Source organism: Microcebus murinus, chromosome 6 (genome assembly GCF_040939455.1).
Source record: "Microcebus murinus isolate Inina chromosome 6, M.murinus_Inina_mat1.0, whole genome shotgun sequence".
NCBI lineage: Eukaryota > Metazoa > Chordata > Mammalia > Primates > Cheirogaleidae > Microcebus > Microcebus murinus.
Window position 1 is genome coordinate 75,472,630 of NC_134109.1, and position 17,733 is coordinate 75,490,362.

The window sequence follows — 17,733 nt, forward strand, 5'->3', positions numbered from 1 at the left end:
CCAAATTACCCTCTGGAAAGGTTGAACCAATGTATAGGGCTGCTGGAAGCACATAGAATACCTGTTTCCCGAAAACCAGTATCATTTCTTATCCCTGACAAAGCGATTCCTTGCATTTTTGATTTACCGAGGTCAAATATTTTTTGGTCATTATGAATTTCTTTCTCTGTAAAATAAATGCCTGTTCATATCCTTAGCCCATATCTCTATTTGGAGGCATGCTTTCAAAGACCCGAAAAAATAGTGAGGGATTTCTCACTAAATGCTAATCTCACCAATTAGAGATTATTTTAAAGAGGAGATGGTAACTTCATGGACATTTAAAGACTCTACTAGGGTTAGTAAATTTATATGAACCTATTTTACAACATATTATATAATAGAAGAGGACTCCCAACCTACTCAAAAAGAAAAACAAAAATTGGCCAGGTGTGGTGACTCACGCCTGTGATCCTAGCCTTCTGGGAGGCCGAGGGGGAGGATCGCTCAAGGTCAGGAGTTCAAAACCAGCTTAAGCAAGAGCGAGACCCCTGTCTCTACTAAAAATAGAAATAAATTAATTGGGCAACTAAAAATATATAGGAAAAAAAATTAGCCAGGCATGATGGCACATGGTGGCACATGCTTACAGTCCCAGCCACTCCGGAGGCTAAGGCGATTGCCCGAGCCCAGAAGTTTGAGGTTTATGTGAGCTAGGATGACACTATGGCACTCCAGCCCGGGCAATAGAGTGAGACTCTGTCTCAAAAAAAAAACCAAAAATTAAAAACTGAACAGGACTGCAAATATCTCTCTGAAACTACCTTTGAAAAAAAACCTAAAAACTAAGCTGGCCTCATCAGCAATGTTTTATTGTTGTTGTCATCTTTTTTACTTTTTTGTCATTTCAGGGAATAATTCAGACATACTAAAAAAATTAGAATTCTTTTATTAGCTGTTTTGATAAGTCAAGAAAGGAGACAAGGAGTTTGAGGTTGCTGTGAGCTAGGCTGACGCCACGGCACTCACTCTGGCCTGGGCAACAAAAGCGAGACTCTGTCTCAAAAATGAAAGAAAAAGAAAAAGAAAAAGAAAAAGAAAAAGAAAAAGAAAAAGAAAAAGAAAAAGAAAAAGAAAAAGAAAAAGAAAAAGAAAAAGAAAAAGAAAAAGAAAAAGAAAAAGAAAAAGAAAAAGAAAAAGAAAAAAAGAAAGGAAAGGAAAGGAAAGGAAAGGAAAGGAAAGGAAAGGAAAGGAAAAGAAAAGAAAAGAAAAGAAAAGAAAAGAAAAGAAAAGAAAAGAAAAGAAAAGAAAAGAAAAGAAAAGAAAAGAAAAGAAAAGAAAAGAAAAGAAAAAAGAGAAGAAAAAGAAAAAGAAAGAAAGAAGGAAAGGGAAGGAAAGGGAAGGAAGGAAAGGGAAGGAAGGAAAGGGAAGGAAGGAAAGGGAAGGAAGGGAAGGGAAGGAAGGGAAGGGAAGGAAGGGAAGGGAAGGAAGGAAAGGAAGGGAAGGGAAGGAAGGGAAGGGAAGGGAAGGAAGGGAAGGGAAGGAAGGGAAGGAAGGAAGGAAAGGAAGGAAGGAAAGGAAGGAAGGAAAGGAAGGAAGGAAAGGAAGGAAAGGAAGGAAAGGAAGGAAGGAAGGAAAGGAAGAAAGGAAGAAAGGAAGAAAGGAAGGAAGGAAGGAAGGAAGGAAGGAAGGAAGGAAGGAAGGAAGGAAGGAAGGAGGCCAAGCCCAAGCACCAGTGGCTCACACCTGTAATCCTAGCACTCTGGGAGGCCGAGGCCGGCGGATTGCTCGAGGTCAGGAGTTTGAAACCAGCCTGAGCAAGAGTGAGACCCCATCTCTACTATAAATGGAAAGAAATTAATTGGCCAACTAAAAATATATACAAAAAATTAGCCAGGCATGGTGGCGCATGCCTGTAGTCCCAGCTACTCGGGAGGCTGAGGCAGAAGGATCGCTTGAGCCCAGGAGTTTGAGGTTGCTGTGAGCTAGGCTGACGCCACGGCACTCACTCTAGCCTGGGCAACAAAGTGAGACCCTCTCAAAAAAAAAAAAAAAAAAAAGAAAGGAGACTACAACTATGGATAACAGACAAGTTCCTCATACTACTATCTTGGATCAAGAACTTAATCAAACTATGTCATTCTTCAGAAAGGTACTAAGTGTCAGAAAAAAATGAAAAATGGCCCCTTTCTCTCATCCAAATCATTTCAGTTTAGGGCCTCTTCTCACAAAACCAAGAAACTGACCAAGTAGCTAAATATACTAATTTACACATCTTCAGAAAAAGGTCTAGATTAGCATGTCATTTCAAACTACAGATCATGGTTTTTTTTCTTTTTTACAAGCCATAGTTTAAAAACATGCAAAGTTGTTACCTAGAACAGCACTTCTCACAGTGTTATGAATCATTTTTTTTAATTTCCAAATTTTCAAAGATAGAAACCTTTGTAAAATACAGTAAAATGAATTAAAAGAATAAGAATTTTAAAAGATATCAGCTATAAGACCAAATTTTTATTATTAGAGTTGACAGATAAAAATTACTCTTTCAAATTACTTTAAAAATTTCTAAATGCTTATTTTTAATTTTTGTATATATCTTATTTTGGACCAATAACAAACACTTAATGGATTAGCCAGGCTAATTCTTAGACTATACTTTGAATAGTCATGATCTAAAATTATTCTGAGAGTTCTGAAAAGAGATCAAACATAAATAGATTACTTTGATCTCTGACTTAATAACCCCCTCTTATCAAACCACATGCCTGGTCCTCTGTCTTACTATCAATTCTACACCTGCCTTATTGGTTTACATATGTATTATATATATATATATATTGTAATATAGTAATATTGGCATGAATTTACACAAATGCAGTGCTGGGAGGCAGAACATAGTGATTAAAAGTATATGTTTTACCACTTTTTAGCTGTGTGATGTTGAACAAGTCATTTAACCTCTCTGTGTCTCAGTTCACTTCTCTATAAAATAGGGATAATAAATTAGAGTTGATGTAAGAATAAAATTAGAATACATGTATAAAGAACTTATAATAATGCCTGAAAGATATTTCTATATAAATAGCAATCATAATTACAGTAAGATAAAAATAATTGAAAAAATCACATGGCTCTGGGTTTTCCAAAAATCAACACAAACAGGAAGCTAATATGAGTTGTATAATTTATGGTGTTCATACAATAAACACTGCCCAATACTTATGGTAAAGCAAAATTATTGCAAATACTAAGTCCTGAGAGAAATTTCACCCTTGGATAGCCATAAAATTGAATGTGCCATATGAAATCCTCAACAGCCTCAGTAGAGCAATATATTTGCTAAAAATTCTGAAGACATCTTATGGATACCATCATGAGCATTGAAGGGTATCCAAAGTTGAAAAACAGTCCCTTTCTTCAAAAGGTTATACACTTACAGGGAGAATATATTATATATGCAGATTATATAAAACAAAGCATAATATAATAACTACCCACAAAAGTAAATAAATGCAATAGAAATTTTAGAAAAGAAAGCTACACGTAATGAGATCAGGAGCAATTGCCTTTTTCATCCCTATTCTTCTCTCTTTTCAACATAAAATCCAAAGGCCTATTTAGAACCAGCCACATCCTAAACCTATTGCCCTTCTATGGTCCCATCACTTTTTATCTGAAATTTTAATATGTCACTTTAGCCTGTCTTTGGGATCTTAATATCTTTCTTAGGAAACACATAGCATATTTATTATTTTCAGATATGACCTCCATGTGACCCTTCAGTCATTGGAAACCCCAGAAGACCCTCTGATCTCATAGCACATAGCACAGCATGTGCTACAAACTCAGAAGACAACTAATTCTTGACTTAACTGGTCATATATAGTTTCAGGCTATAAGGCTTTCTGACATTGATGGTCAAAAGTACTTCCTAAACCTTTGAAAAGAACAGACCACTGTGAGACTATGATAAAAATCTGGAGCTCTCCCTAGAAAAATTTACACATGCAAAAAATCTGCACAAAATTTTTAAGAATTCAAGAATACCTCTCCCTTCTAGGTTAAAAAATCCTGTCTTAAAGTATCACATTATTCTATATTGACATCCACTAAGTTTGATTCTTTTTTTATTTTATTTTATTTTTTTTTTCACTATTTTTTTTTTTTTTTTTTTTTTTGAGACAGAGTCTCGCTTTCTTGCCTAGGCTAGAGTGAGTGCCGTGGCGTCAGCCTAGCTCACAGCAACCTCAAACTCCTGGGCTCAAGCGATCCTCCTGCCTCAGCCTCTCGAGTAGCTGGGACTACAGGCATGCGCCACCATGCCCGGCTGATTTTTTTTTTATATTATATATATTAGTTGGCCAATTAATTTCTTTCTATTTTTATGGTAGCGACGGGGTCTCGCTCAGGCTGGTTTTGAACTCCTGACCTTGAGCAATCCGCCCGCCTCGGCCTCCCAGAGTGCTAGGATTACAGGTGTGAGCCACCGCGCCCGGCCTAAGTTTGATTCTTATTTGCTTTCTGTGATTCTTATTTGCTTTCTGTGATCAAGTCCAGGATATATGACCACTCAAAATCAGTAGAACCTGGATAAGGGCAAAAGAAGTCACAAAAATGGCTGAGACCAATAAAAATGTTTAAAGGAGCTAAATTATGAAAGTCTAAAGCAGGAAGACCATGGATTATTTATTAAATAATGATGGTTCTCCCTTCCCATCTCTCTGTAAAATTACTACCTAGGAAACAGTCAGTAAGGAACCAGCTTTAAAATAAACCACAGGGCATTTCAATGGCTCTAGAACCAGTTCTATAGTAGGTAGCTGAGAATTCTCCACAAGAAAGAGAAATAATTTGTCAATGTATTTTTATAGATGACTATGAGGATTAATATTAGCTTAATTTTGTCAAGGTTATATAGGCTTAACTTTGCTAAGTTTAATTTAATAACTCCTCATTGAGCACCCACTGTGTGCAAGTACACAGTGACCACATGGCTCAACACTATAATAAGTATAGTAAAATTCTGCTGGTGTGGAGAGGTAATTGCTTTTACGTACAGGAACATACAGGAACTGCTGCCTTGGCACATTCAAAGAGCCATTTTTTAAATCTCTAATTCTTCATATACTCTTTGAAAAGTCTAAATTTTCTAAACTTGGTTCATCTAACTTTCAAATGGAAGTTTTTGCTTCAGGCTTTTTACAAATGAGTTACTAGAAAATATACTACTTAAATTTTAAAGATAAGCATGGAGTTAAATCCTAAAAGAACGTGCCAAAATTAATTTTAATAGAAAGAAATCATCTATTAATACTAAATTAGAACCTTTGTCAACTTTAGGTTCACCTCTTTCCCTCCTTTTGAAATGGTCCATGCCTCAGTTTCCTCAGAAGAAACTAGATAGAAAATATTTTTTAACTCCCCACTAGATAGAAAATATTAACTCTACATATCTTTTGGAAGGCTAAATTATCTGAATAAAAAAGTCTAAAAAAGATCCCAAAATTATAGGCAAAAAAATTGTAGAAGGATAAATTCAATCCAATCTATAATATAAATCTGCCCCCATTAAATCCTCTTTCACAATTTGAACGATAGCCATTCTTTTTCTTCTCTGCATTAACTTACTAATAAAGTCAAGAAGAATTGCACTCATCTCAATGCCCACTTGCAGCTACTACTGAATATTAATATACTAATGAAACTTTGTATGCAATAAAAAAATTACTTGGCTTAACTTTACTGGATTATTTTGAAGCTATGGAATGAGGAAGAAGACAGGCCTGAAACTAACATAAGGTACACAGGCTACAAAAAAAAAAAAAAAAAACTAATTTATATAGCATCTTTCTTCCTAGAAACCCAAAGAGGTTCTCATATATGTCCTCATGTGGTCTCAAAACAAATAAATAAGACAAGAGGAAAGATATATCTACATTTTATAGATGGAATGACTGAATTTCAGAGGAACAGAGTTTATAACAATGACTATTATATCCAGGATTTATATGGAATATCACAAGAAATAAAAAAGAATGAAATACAATCCCTACTCCATAAGTTACCCTACTCTTCAAGTAACTTATAATCTTTAAACAAAAACAAACAAAACTCCAGATTTTTTTAAAATAGTAGCTTTGTATATCAAGATATTATTTATTAATTAATTAATTTGTTTTTTGAGATGGTCTCACTCTATTGCCCAGGGTAGAGTGCAGTGGCATCATCATAGCTCACTGCAACCTCAAACACCTGGCCTCAAGCAATCCTCCCACCACAGCCTCCCAAAGTGCTAGGATTACAGGCATGAATCACGGCATCCAACCACGATAATAAAACAGATTAAGTACGATACGGCAGTTACAGTGTTATATAAAAGTTCAAGGAAGGAAGATACCAATTCAGTGGGGGTGAATCAAGGGAGATATCAAGGAGATGCCATATAAAAGAAGGACTTGGAAAAGAGAGGTTATTTCTGACTAGAACATGTAGGTAAGTCACAGACCATGTGGGAAAGAATGAGCTCTGACAATAGTCGAATTTAAGTGGAACACAAAGTTCCATGTAGGAGAATCTTGGAAAAGACGAAAGATAAACTGAAGTAATATCTCAGAGCATCTAACAGATCAATGATAAGCAATGAAGATTTTTGATTAAGAGAGTAATGTGATTAAATCTACATGTTAGAAAGATTAACCTCAAAGGAGCTTGCAAGATAAATTATAGAGGGTGAGAGACTGGAGGGTGACCATAATAGACTTTAAGGGGTCAATTAATTTATAGGCCAATAAGCCAGGTTCAATCTGATATGATACACAAAAGGCTATAGAACCTATAGAGATATTTATATTATGCTTGATTTACCAGTAAATAATTTTTTCTGTGTAATTAATAATAATAATTTGAATCCCATCTACAAGGATTATTATTAAGTTAAAATATATTAATGTCATATTTTTATTTACTTCTGTGAGTCCACACTGAGTGCTTTTAAGAATAAGGACAAAATAGTTTAGTTGATGTATATTGCATATAATTTAATAATGAAAATGTTAAATGTTCAATTAAAAAAACCACCAAGACCAAAATTTATTAAGAATTAATCTTGATTAAATGAACCTAGATTGATATGAGGCATTTTCTTATCATCCTATACCAGAGTAAAGAGATGACAAAGATAGGATGCTGTAAAATTTAATAAGACAATATTTTTAATATATAGCCATCATAATTCACTTTGATTATCAATATTGCTCAGTGAAAGCTGTATAAATTAACTGTGGAACTGTCAGTTTACAAGATACTTTATATAGACTGCTTGTCACTAGTCAAATATCATCATCAAGCCCTATCAATCCATCTTCAATGTACCCCTTTCCTTCTCCCTTTCCCATTGCTATTCTTCCAGTTCAAGTCCTCAAAACCTTTCAGCTACCTAGTATCTTGGTTTTAAATTTGAACTCATCTACAGAGTTGTACTTCTCTAATCCATAACTTATATTATTAGTGGTTCAACCTTATGATCTTGATGACCACAGAACTTGTTTAATATGAGAAATATATACACCATGTAACAGCCTAGTGTACATATAACATGTGTGTATACACATTCACACATTACACAAAACAATAATTATCCTGACTATGAACAATAAACTTTGATATTCTATTTTATTATAGTCTCTTTCATTAAAAAAAAAAAATGACCTGTGACCCATTAAATTCACTTTAGAAAATACCACTTCAGGGGCTTTCCATTGCCTGAACAATACTTGACCTAAAATTTAAGACTTTTATGTTTTGTTTCAATCAACCTTTACAGACTTATTTTCCACTATTTCTCAAACTCTAAATTCTAAAGTAAATTGAACCACTCTCTATTTCCCTAATACATCTCATGATTTCCTGTGTCCATGACTTTGGCTAAGCTCTGCCCTTTAATGTGCAACATTCTCCAATGCCTCCCTCTGTCAAAATTTAAACAACCTTCAAAGATATCAAATATAACTTCCCCCATAAGGCCTCTTCTGATCCCCCCAAACAGGGGATTTTTTACCTCCTCTGAATCCTCAAAATCCTTTAGTTGTACACTCCAATGGCAACTGCACCTTGTATTAATTTCTCTTTGTGTCTTATCTCCTCTGGGTCTATGAAGGCAGAGATATGTCTCATACATCTTTTTACTTTCCTGTATTGGTACCTTATAAGCACTGAATTAATACTTGCTTAATATAAGACATAAGAAAATTCTCTAAATGGTTAAGATCAAAACAAGAAATGTCAAGGTCAACTAAGATATTCTTTTGATTCATTCAGCAATATTTCACATTAGCATGTCACAAAACAAGCCCTCATTAAATCATCTCTTAATAACAACAACAAAAAGCCCACCTCTAAATATTTAATGATATCATTGCTCTTTATAACTACTTATGATTGAGGCACTACAACTTTGCTTATTGAAGATGCTCCCAATTTAAAAGGGAAAGCTGACATTAAAAGATCAGTTCAAGATTTATCATATTATTGTGTGATTGCCAATAAAGTCCTGTGCTCCAAAAATATGTAATGACAACAATAAAGAAATAAAGCAATTTATACTTATTGATAACAAGCCTTGGTAATGTGTTCTCAGTCACTTAATAGAAAATAGAGCAAAAACAAGATATACTACATGTCTAGAAATGAAGTAAAAAACTACAGGACAGAAATACATCTAGCATCTCAGACAACACAACTCCAAAAGTAGACATCTACAAAAGGTTTCTTTGGAAATAAATGGTAGCAAAAAATAAAAAATAAAAAGAAAGTCAATGGGACACAGGCACCAGAAGTTACAAAGCATAAAAAAAACAATTTGAAAAAAAAGTCAAACATACCCACCACACTAAAATATAAAGAGTAGATGATAAGACAAGAAGAAATCTATTGTTTGTAGAAGAAAGGAATAGAGGATATAAGTCAATTGGTGAATTTATAGACAGGTACTGAATCAGATACACAGAAAGAGTATATATGTACATGTGTAATATATACATACACAATCATTCATACCAAGTGAAGAAAGTCCAAGGTTGAGGAGACAGAATAATAGTTTTGCCAAAATGAGAAAGTCATGTTTTCTAGACTTCGAGGAGAATTTATAGATGAAAATCTGGACCTGTGATAAGTATGGGCGCTCCAATAATTGACAAGTATAGTCCAACACTTTATTTCCAGACAGATCTTCCATCATGTGCTTCCTCATGCATGCTTGACTTTATCATCTGAAAGGGCCAGATATGGCACAGCCTCAATAAAGCTGCACCTGGAAGTGAAAATGATACTGGTCTGTTCCAGTGCCAGCTCTTCCTGCTTAGAGTCCAGAATCAATACTAGAAAAGCATTTCTTGTGCCAAGGGGCCAGGTTTAATGTCCAAAATCTTGGGAACTGACAGGGCTTGAGGCAAGCTGTGTAGTGCTGAAGAGCCAGGAGCAATCTGTACAGGGCTGTGTGCCTGTTTAATTAGCACTATGTCTGGGTCCTCCCTGAAAATCTTAAGTCCATCTTATATGTTTCTCCCACTCTAAATCCTCTATATTTGCCTCAGAGCCACCCAACAATCTAGGGCTTTTCCCCAAGATATGAAGTGAAAAGAAATGCACAAAGTAATTTTCCACCATAGTCAGGTTTTCTAAAATGCAGATGCCAAAAATAATTTTTAAAAATGTCTGCTCAGCATTGTTATAAAATGCAGCTGGAAATTATTCTTGGTACAGTTAGTTAATGGTTACACTGCCAAATCCATAAGGACACCTTATTTTAAAAGCTTCCACTATGATGCCCATTCCATTTAAGCTTCTAAATAAGAAAAACAAAAACAAAATGAATTTACCAGTGGTTTATCATCATATATTATAACAATGATGTGGCTCCTCTATATTAAAAAAATTATTAGATATAAAATAATTTGATAAATTTTGGACTAATTAATCTGTCCAACAATATTTTATTTTAAAATATGTCACCATATATGCCAGGAACTCTGCTAGGCATTAGAGATATAAAATTGAACAACACTGAGTATGTCTTTCAGGATCTCACAATCTAGCAAGAAAGTCACATAAACAATCCTAATAATGCAGTGAGACCCACAGTAGAGGTATGGACAAGCTGCCATGGAAGAGACAGGAAGAAGGTAAATTAAAGCAGGTTTCATAAAAGAGTATGAGGCAAGAAGGCGTTCTTCAGGAGAACAAAGAGATACGGGTAAAGAAAAGCACAGGCAAAGACTCAGACATGAGAAGCAATCTCCTAAAAACCTAATTAGTTCATAAATACTTGATCCCCAGAGGCTTGTGGGGGAATGGCAGGATCAGACTCGTAGGATTGCAAAGGCCTGTCCTTAAAGAGTCTTCTGTGTCAGCCTAATGTGTTTGGACTATATCTTCATTGTGGGTTATTTAAGCATTTATACAGATCAGCTGACAACAATGTGATAGAAGGGCTGGATGGAGGATAAGGCAATACTGAAGACATGTTGATCAGGAAGAGACTCTTATACAGTACAGACGAAAGACCAGTAATGGAAGAATGAGATCAAAGGGTCAGATTATAGAAGTCAGAGAAGTATTATCAACAGGTTCGAAAGATCTAATGGTGGTGGTTGAGGGGGCTAGAGTGTGGATAACGACTGAGAAAAAGTGGAAGACTAGTAGCAAGGTCCATGTTTTGACTTGGGTGACAGGGTAAATGATGCTTTTAACTGAGGAAATACAGAAAATGGAACAAGTTTGTGTAGGAAAAAATCATTAGCAACAGAATATACAGTTCCCGGACAATAAGCTCACTGCTGTGATTCCAATGTCCTTCTATTTTTGAAAGAAGAAGGAAGAGCAGGAGGAAGGGAGGAAGGAAGGAAAGATGAGAGTGAGGGAAGAATGGATAGGGTAGATAGTGAAAGAAGAATGATCTAGGATGGTTTCCAAGTTTGTAAGCAGTTGGAACCTATAAATTTTCAGAAAATGTGTTGCTTTTTGCCCCCCTGCTACAGTTCACCCATCTGGCAGCAACGACTTGATTTATATTTGGTGATCCACCCTTTCTTCACTCTTAGTAAACATGATCCCAGTATATCATGGTTTCATCTCTCACTCCAGGAATGACACAGGAATCTTCTTCCAACAACTGGCTCATGAATGATAAAAGTCAGGCCAATGAGTGACAATGATACATAATTAGATTCTCCTTTGAGCTATTTCAGAAGAAAATTGGAGCTTTTCCTATTAGATTTGAACCAAGAAGAATGTAACTGGAAGCCATTCTCTAATTACAATGGTCCTAACTGAGAACAGAGTAAATAGAAAATAGAGACAAGAGAGAAACAGAAAAAATACAAAAAAACTAAACTTTGATTATATAATTTGTGTCCTATATTTAGTTTACTTGAAGTAAAATGTACCTTTAGATTACTGTCAACAATAAAAAATAATTTTGATTTAAATTTAATTTTTCCTATTAAACTTATTTATTAAATAATGTATTTAATATTTATTATTAAAATGTTAACTTTTAAATTATTATTGTCAATAATAATAAACAGGAAGGAACCACCTATGAAAAAAGGATTTTAATTAATTTCTGGAGTCATAAAGCAGATGAAGAAGGAATGATGACTGATTGGTCAGCAGAGGAAGACATAATCTACAGTTTGCATGGAAGAGAATAAAGGCAAGAAAGGAACCAAGCCACACTATATTGAACTCCAGGTAGGTATGAGATGTGAGGCTGGGAAAACTCTGGAGTCAAAGGCATGCATAGTCAGCTTTCCTCTTACACTTAGATACAAACAGGAAACTAAGACAATTGAGAAAAGCTCACAACATGAAAAAGAAGAAAGCATAGGAAAAATGATTACCACAAAAAACACTAAAATTATGGGAAACAAAAAGATAACATCTAAATTCTCTTATTTGTATTTTAAGAGAGATGTAGGGATCTGTAGAAAGAGAAACAGGTTGTTATAAAATGGAACACTCAATGAACAGGAAAAGTTCTTGGCATTGAAAATATGATTGCTAAAATAAAAAAATTCAAGAAAGTAAGGAAATTTAAAAAGGATATCTCACACAATATACAACAAAAAGACACTGAGATGGAAAATATGTGAGAAAAGAAGGGCCATGAACATTCCATATAGAAGGTATAATATCTGACCAGAAAAAGAGAACAGAGAAAATTAAAAGGAGCAAATTATCAAACAACTAGTGGAAGAGAATTTCCCAGATGTCAGATTGGACATCAAGGTTTTTTCCTCAGGGAAAAAAAAGGGGGGGGGAGGGGAGGTTACAGCAGTTTTAGGTCTTATATCCACACATCTCTTTGCACAGAAGGAGAAAGAGCTTCTCTTCTGCCAACCACCCATAATTCAAAACATTAGGACCAATATAGGTTAATAAAACCATCTCTGATCCAATCACTACAGCCAGAAGAATGTCATGTTGTGACTGGCTTTCACCTGGATTACATGTTTATCCCTGAACCATCAATGACAGAAAGAGGAGTTTTGCTACTCAATACGGAGTTGTGGAAGGGATGCAGGAGAAGCAGCCTTCAACATTCAATACAGCATTACTGTGACATTTCAGTACACCAAGCATAAAGCCACAATCATAAAAGTTAATAGAAAGGCTTCTCTTTATGTCTATTATCCACTTTTTAATGGGGTTCTTTATTTTCTTCTTGCTGATTTGCTTGAGTGCTTTGTAGAGTCTGGTTTTTAGCTCTTTATCAGATGTATAGCTTGCAAATATTTCCTCCCATTCTCGAGGTTGCCTATTTGATCCGTTGATTATTTCCTCAGCTGTGCAGAAGCTTTTTACTTTAATAAAATCCATTTATTTATTTTTGTTGTTGCTGTGATTGCCATTGGAGTCTTAGTCATAAATTCTTTGACCAGGCCAATATCTAGAAGAGTTTTTCCTACATTTTCTTCTAGAATTCTTATGGTTTCATGCCTTACATTTAAGTCTTTTATCCATCTTGAATTAATTGTTGTTGAGTAGTGAGATATATGGATCCTGTTTCATTTTCTGTGTGTGGCTATCCAATTTTTCTAGCACCAATTATTGACTAGGGCTTCTTTTCCCCAGTGTATATTATTGTCTGCTTTGTCAAAGATCAGTTGGCTATATGAGCATGGTTTTATATCTGGGTTCTCCATTCTGCTCCACTGGTCTTAGTGTCTATTTCTGTGCCAATATCATGCTGTTTGGGTTACTACAGCTTTGTAGTATAGTTTGTAGTCTGGTAATGTGATACCTCCAGATTTATTCTTTTTGCTTAAGATTGCTTTGGCTATTTGGCCTCCTTTTTGGTTTCAAATGAAGCACAGATTTATTTTTTCTAGGTCTGAGCGATATTGACATTGGTATTTTGATGGGGATTGCATTGAGTCTATAAATCACTTTAGGCAACATGGACATTTTAAAAATGTTGATTCTACCAATCTATGAGCATGATATGTTTTTCCATTTGTTTGTGTCATCTGCGATTTCTTTACTCAATGCTTTCATAGTTCTCTTTGTAGAGATCTTTCACCTTCTTGGGTAAGTATATTTCTAGGTATTTTATTTTCTTTGTAGCTATTGTGAATGGTATTGAGTCTTTGATTTGACTTTCAGCTTGACGGTTATTGGTATATAGGAATGATACTGATTTGTGTACAATGGCCAATACACATGAAAAAATGCTCAATATCACTAATCACCAAGGAAATGCAAATTAAAACCACAATGAGGTATCACCTTACCACTGCTAGAATGGCTTTTATTAAAAAGTCTAAAAACAAAAGATCTGGTGTGGATGCAGAGAGAAAGGAACACTCATACACTGTCAGTGGGACTGCAAATTAGAACTTCTATGAAAACTAATATGGAGAATCCTCAAAGCACTAAAAGTAAAGGACAAATTAATGTCTTTTGCAACAATTTGGATGAAACTGAAGACCATTATCCTATGTGAAGTATCTAAAGAATAGAAAAACAAACACCACATGTACTCACTATTAAATTGGAGCTAATCGTTAAGCACACATGTGCACAGAGGGAAGTAAAACTCAGTGGAAATCAAACGGGGGTGGGGGGAGAAAAGGATGGGCGAAAACCTACCTAATGGGTACAATGAACACTATCTGGGTGATGGGCACACTTATAGCTCTGACTTAAACATTACAAAAGTGATCCATGTAACCAAAAATATTTGTGCCCCTATAATATTTTATAATAAAAAAGAAAAAAGTTTAATGAAATAATGGAGAAAAAAAGAAGTTAACACAGAGGAAAAACAAGTCACCTAAAAAAATGAACAAAAATCATATCAGCATCAGCAAAAGGCTGGAGGACCACGGAGCAACATTTTCAACGATTTGAGAAAAAATTACTTTCAGTGTTTTAAATTCAACCAATATCAATAAAATGTGTGAAAAGAATAAGAACATTTTCAAAATGTAAGAATTTGAAAGTATTCTCTCTAAGACAGTCTATTAAAGATAGATTTCACTGAAAGGAGAGACTAAACCAAGAAAAGAGGAGGACATAAGATTCATTAAAAGTAGCTCCAATCCAGTAGAGAAATAAAGAATATGTTGATCCTTAAAAATATTTTCTATTTAGATATGGTGCTTATATGTATCTTTCAGTAAGTAGTACATTGATTATGTTACTTAAACTGCTTGAGATATTTATCTCAGTTGTCATAGTTGCCTCCTAATCTATAAGAATAAAGGCTTATTATATTTCTATAAGTTTTCATGATTTTTACAAAAGGAACCTTATAATTCTGTAAGTTCTTCTAAGTCTTTCCTATTTCTTTTCCACAATGAGTAAATTGAACTCTCTGCAAAAAGGAACATCTACTCAAAAATTAGTTCTAATATTTGGGGGGGAGAAGCTACAAAAACAAAAGACTGAGTTACATGTGAAAATCACAAAACAGTAATCTGTTATAAATAAATGTTTAAAATGAAAATAAATATAAGTGCTTTCAACACTACATTAATATTCAAAGAATTTAAAAATGCAGTTCTTTTTCTTAGAGCAAGTGAAGACTAACTTGAAAAATTACAGCTTTTCTAGATCGTTTTTTCCATAATTACTCAATTACTCATTAAAATATGTAAGACCTCCATTGGAATCTTTGTAGCAGTGTTTCATAAATGGATTTAACTATAAAAGCATAGTTATACAATCTCTTCCATAAAAGCAATAAATTTCTGATATTTATATGCTTAGAATATCCTATATTAAAATTAATATTTCTACACAGGAAAAGAAGGAACTACTTAGCCCCAGATAACTTTATAACATCTCTTTCAACTATAGTTATAATTATCATGTATGAACTTCCAAAGCAGAAGTTGTCAAGATTTAACATTAGAATTAATTTATGTCATAACTGACGGTTACTATAAAGATAATGGCAAACCATCCATTTCTCCCAAGACAGCATGGATCGAAAAGGAAATTTCTTCTTAATTACTACTAATCTGTCCATTTTTAATTAAATTGATTAGTAATTTATTATCTTCCCCTCTCTTGGAAGACTATTATTATCACAGAGCTTCTCCAAAGTTATCAAGTTTGTGATTTTTTAAGCAACTCGATTACTTCTAGTGTGAATCTCACCATTTTGTAATATTGGTTTATATTAAAAAACTTACTGTCCAATTTCTTTGTATCCTAAAAAAGAAATTTTGAAAATGTAGGATTTGCCCTGAGTATTTCACACTTCAAAGTGAACACCGTCAAGATCATAACTGTACCTTTACGGAGAGACAACCATTAAAAGTGAAACTCTTTTAAGCCTTCTCCTTGGTTGATAATCAAAATGTTTATTAGCATGTGTCTTCTCAGAGAAAGAAACCAGGTTCCTGTGACTTCCTTTGAAAAATATCTACTTCTTATGCTACAAATAACTAAACAGTAAATTATGGAACTACTCTAAGGGCTTTTTGTACCAGTTTCTTTTTAAAATAAAAATGAAAATGTTCTCACATACAAAATAGGAACAATTTTAATAAAGCAAACTTTAAAAGAATTTAAGTGCTTTATATATTTTTGAATCAAAATCCTTAATTAATATTAAGCTTTGATATGTATCAAATTTAAAATATAGTATTGAAGCAATATTTGAGACTAGAAATTTTCATGACACATGTTCACTACACAACTTCTGAAAAAGCTGAACTTCTTTAAAGAGTGAAAAAATGAAATGCATTTCCCTTCATAGAGGAAGGAACAGACATCTTCCTACTTTTCCTTGTGAAAAAATGCTAAGACATCCAGGAAATACTGGTTTAAATTCCTTATTTCATCAGATACACCTTATGTGTGAATTGACGGTAGCTGACTGGATAAAAATTCATACTGAAGAAGAAGAGTTATTCAAATAACTGACTGTCAATAAGAATGAAGAGATAATTGCTCAATAAAAAATAATATCTATTAATTAACATTTACTAATTATAGTACCAATTAGATATATGAGCCCCGCACTTTCTCTCCTAAATTTTCTGTCTAGAAAAATTAACAATGAGTGCATAATGACTGCCAAACTCTTATATACAGTTACTTAAGTATTTAATTCATACCTCTTCCACCAGATTTTAGCAAGGCTCACTTTGTCTCTCGCTTTCTTTAGATCTATCTACTTAATCCTCACCATATGAGAAAGGTCTTATATGACCGCTATACATAGCACCACGTCCATAGCCACCCTTTGCCAACATCATGTGCTATTCACCTCGACTCTGCTTCATTCTTCCACTTAGTACTCTTGATTATCAAGCATATTATTTATGTTTATTATCTGTCCTCTTCCACTAAAAAGTGAGCTCCATTAGAATAGATCTTTGTCTCATTTGTTCATAGCCCTATCCCCAGTGCCTAGCAGCATGTGCCAAACACACAGTAAGCACTCAAAAAGTATTTGTTAAAAAAAATGATTGAATGAGCATCAGCTCCAATATCCCAAGGAAAAGAAAACTCAGTTTAATATCACTTGATAATCCTGGATGCCAAAACATAACAAAAGTCTTATGTTTAAATACCATTTAATATGAAGAAATATTAAGAATTTTAAGGTTTTCCTACCCCAAAAAGACAAAATATCCTTTTAAAGAATAGTTGGCTTACTAATAGATATAAATTATCTATTACTAAATAACTCAGTAAATGCAATTTACTAAATTACACACTAAATTAAATATATGTAATAGGTTACTCTGCATACCTTAACAAGTTTCAAAAGCTCATAGAGATCTTCAACCTCATCACCATCACATTTGGTGTACACTCGTCCTATATCCAAGCTCCTTCCTCTTATGGTTCGGCGATAGAGGGGAAGAGCCATCGCTTCTGCATACAAGTCAATGGCATGATGACCCACTGTCTGATACATGTAGCTATCCAGCTCATCAGACCCCACTGCAACAATTAAAGTGGAAATAATCAGTAAAACAGAATGAAAAAGAAAGTTGATTTCAAAGCCCATCTAGGTTTTTCTGCTTGAAGAGTAGTCAGCATTGAATTTAAAAGCTTACTATACTATTAATACATTTCTCTGCACTTATGTAGTGAAATAAAATATAAGAATTGCACATTATTTGTCTGTAGTTGCATCTACTTCATATCCATACTAATTATCTCCATTGATAATTACAAAATACAGTTATATATAAATTTTTAAAAACAAACATTTAAAGAGCAGAATAA

General features: G+C 34.0%; 1 protein-coding gene across 1 annotated transcript in view; it reads right to left on the reverse strand.

The window, feature by feature from the left end:
• The window catches only part of DPH6 (diphthamine biosynthesis 6), a 175,115-nt gene that overhangs the window by 149,367 nt on the left and 8,015 nt on the right, over window positions 1–17,733 (reverse strand). The window contains exon 3 of the mRNA XM_012766346.3: window positions 17,252–17,445. Within this exon, the coding sequence (XP_012621800.2) occupies window positions 17,252–17,445 (194 nt within the window). The remainder of the gene's footprint in view (window positions 1–17,251; window positions 17,446–17,733) is intronic.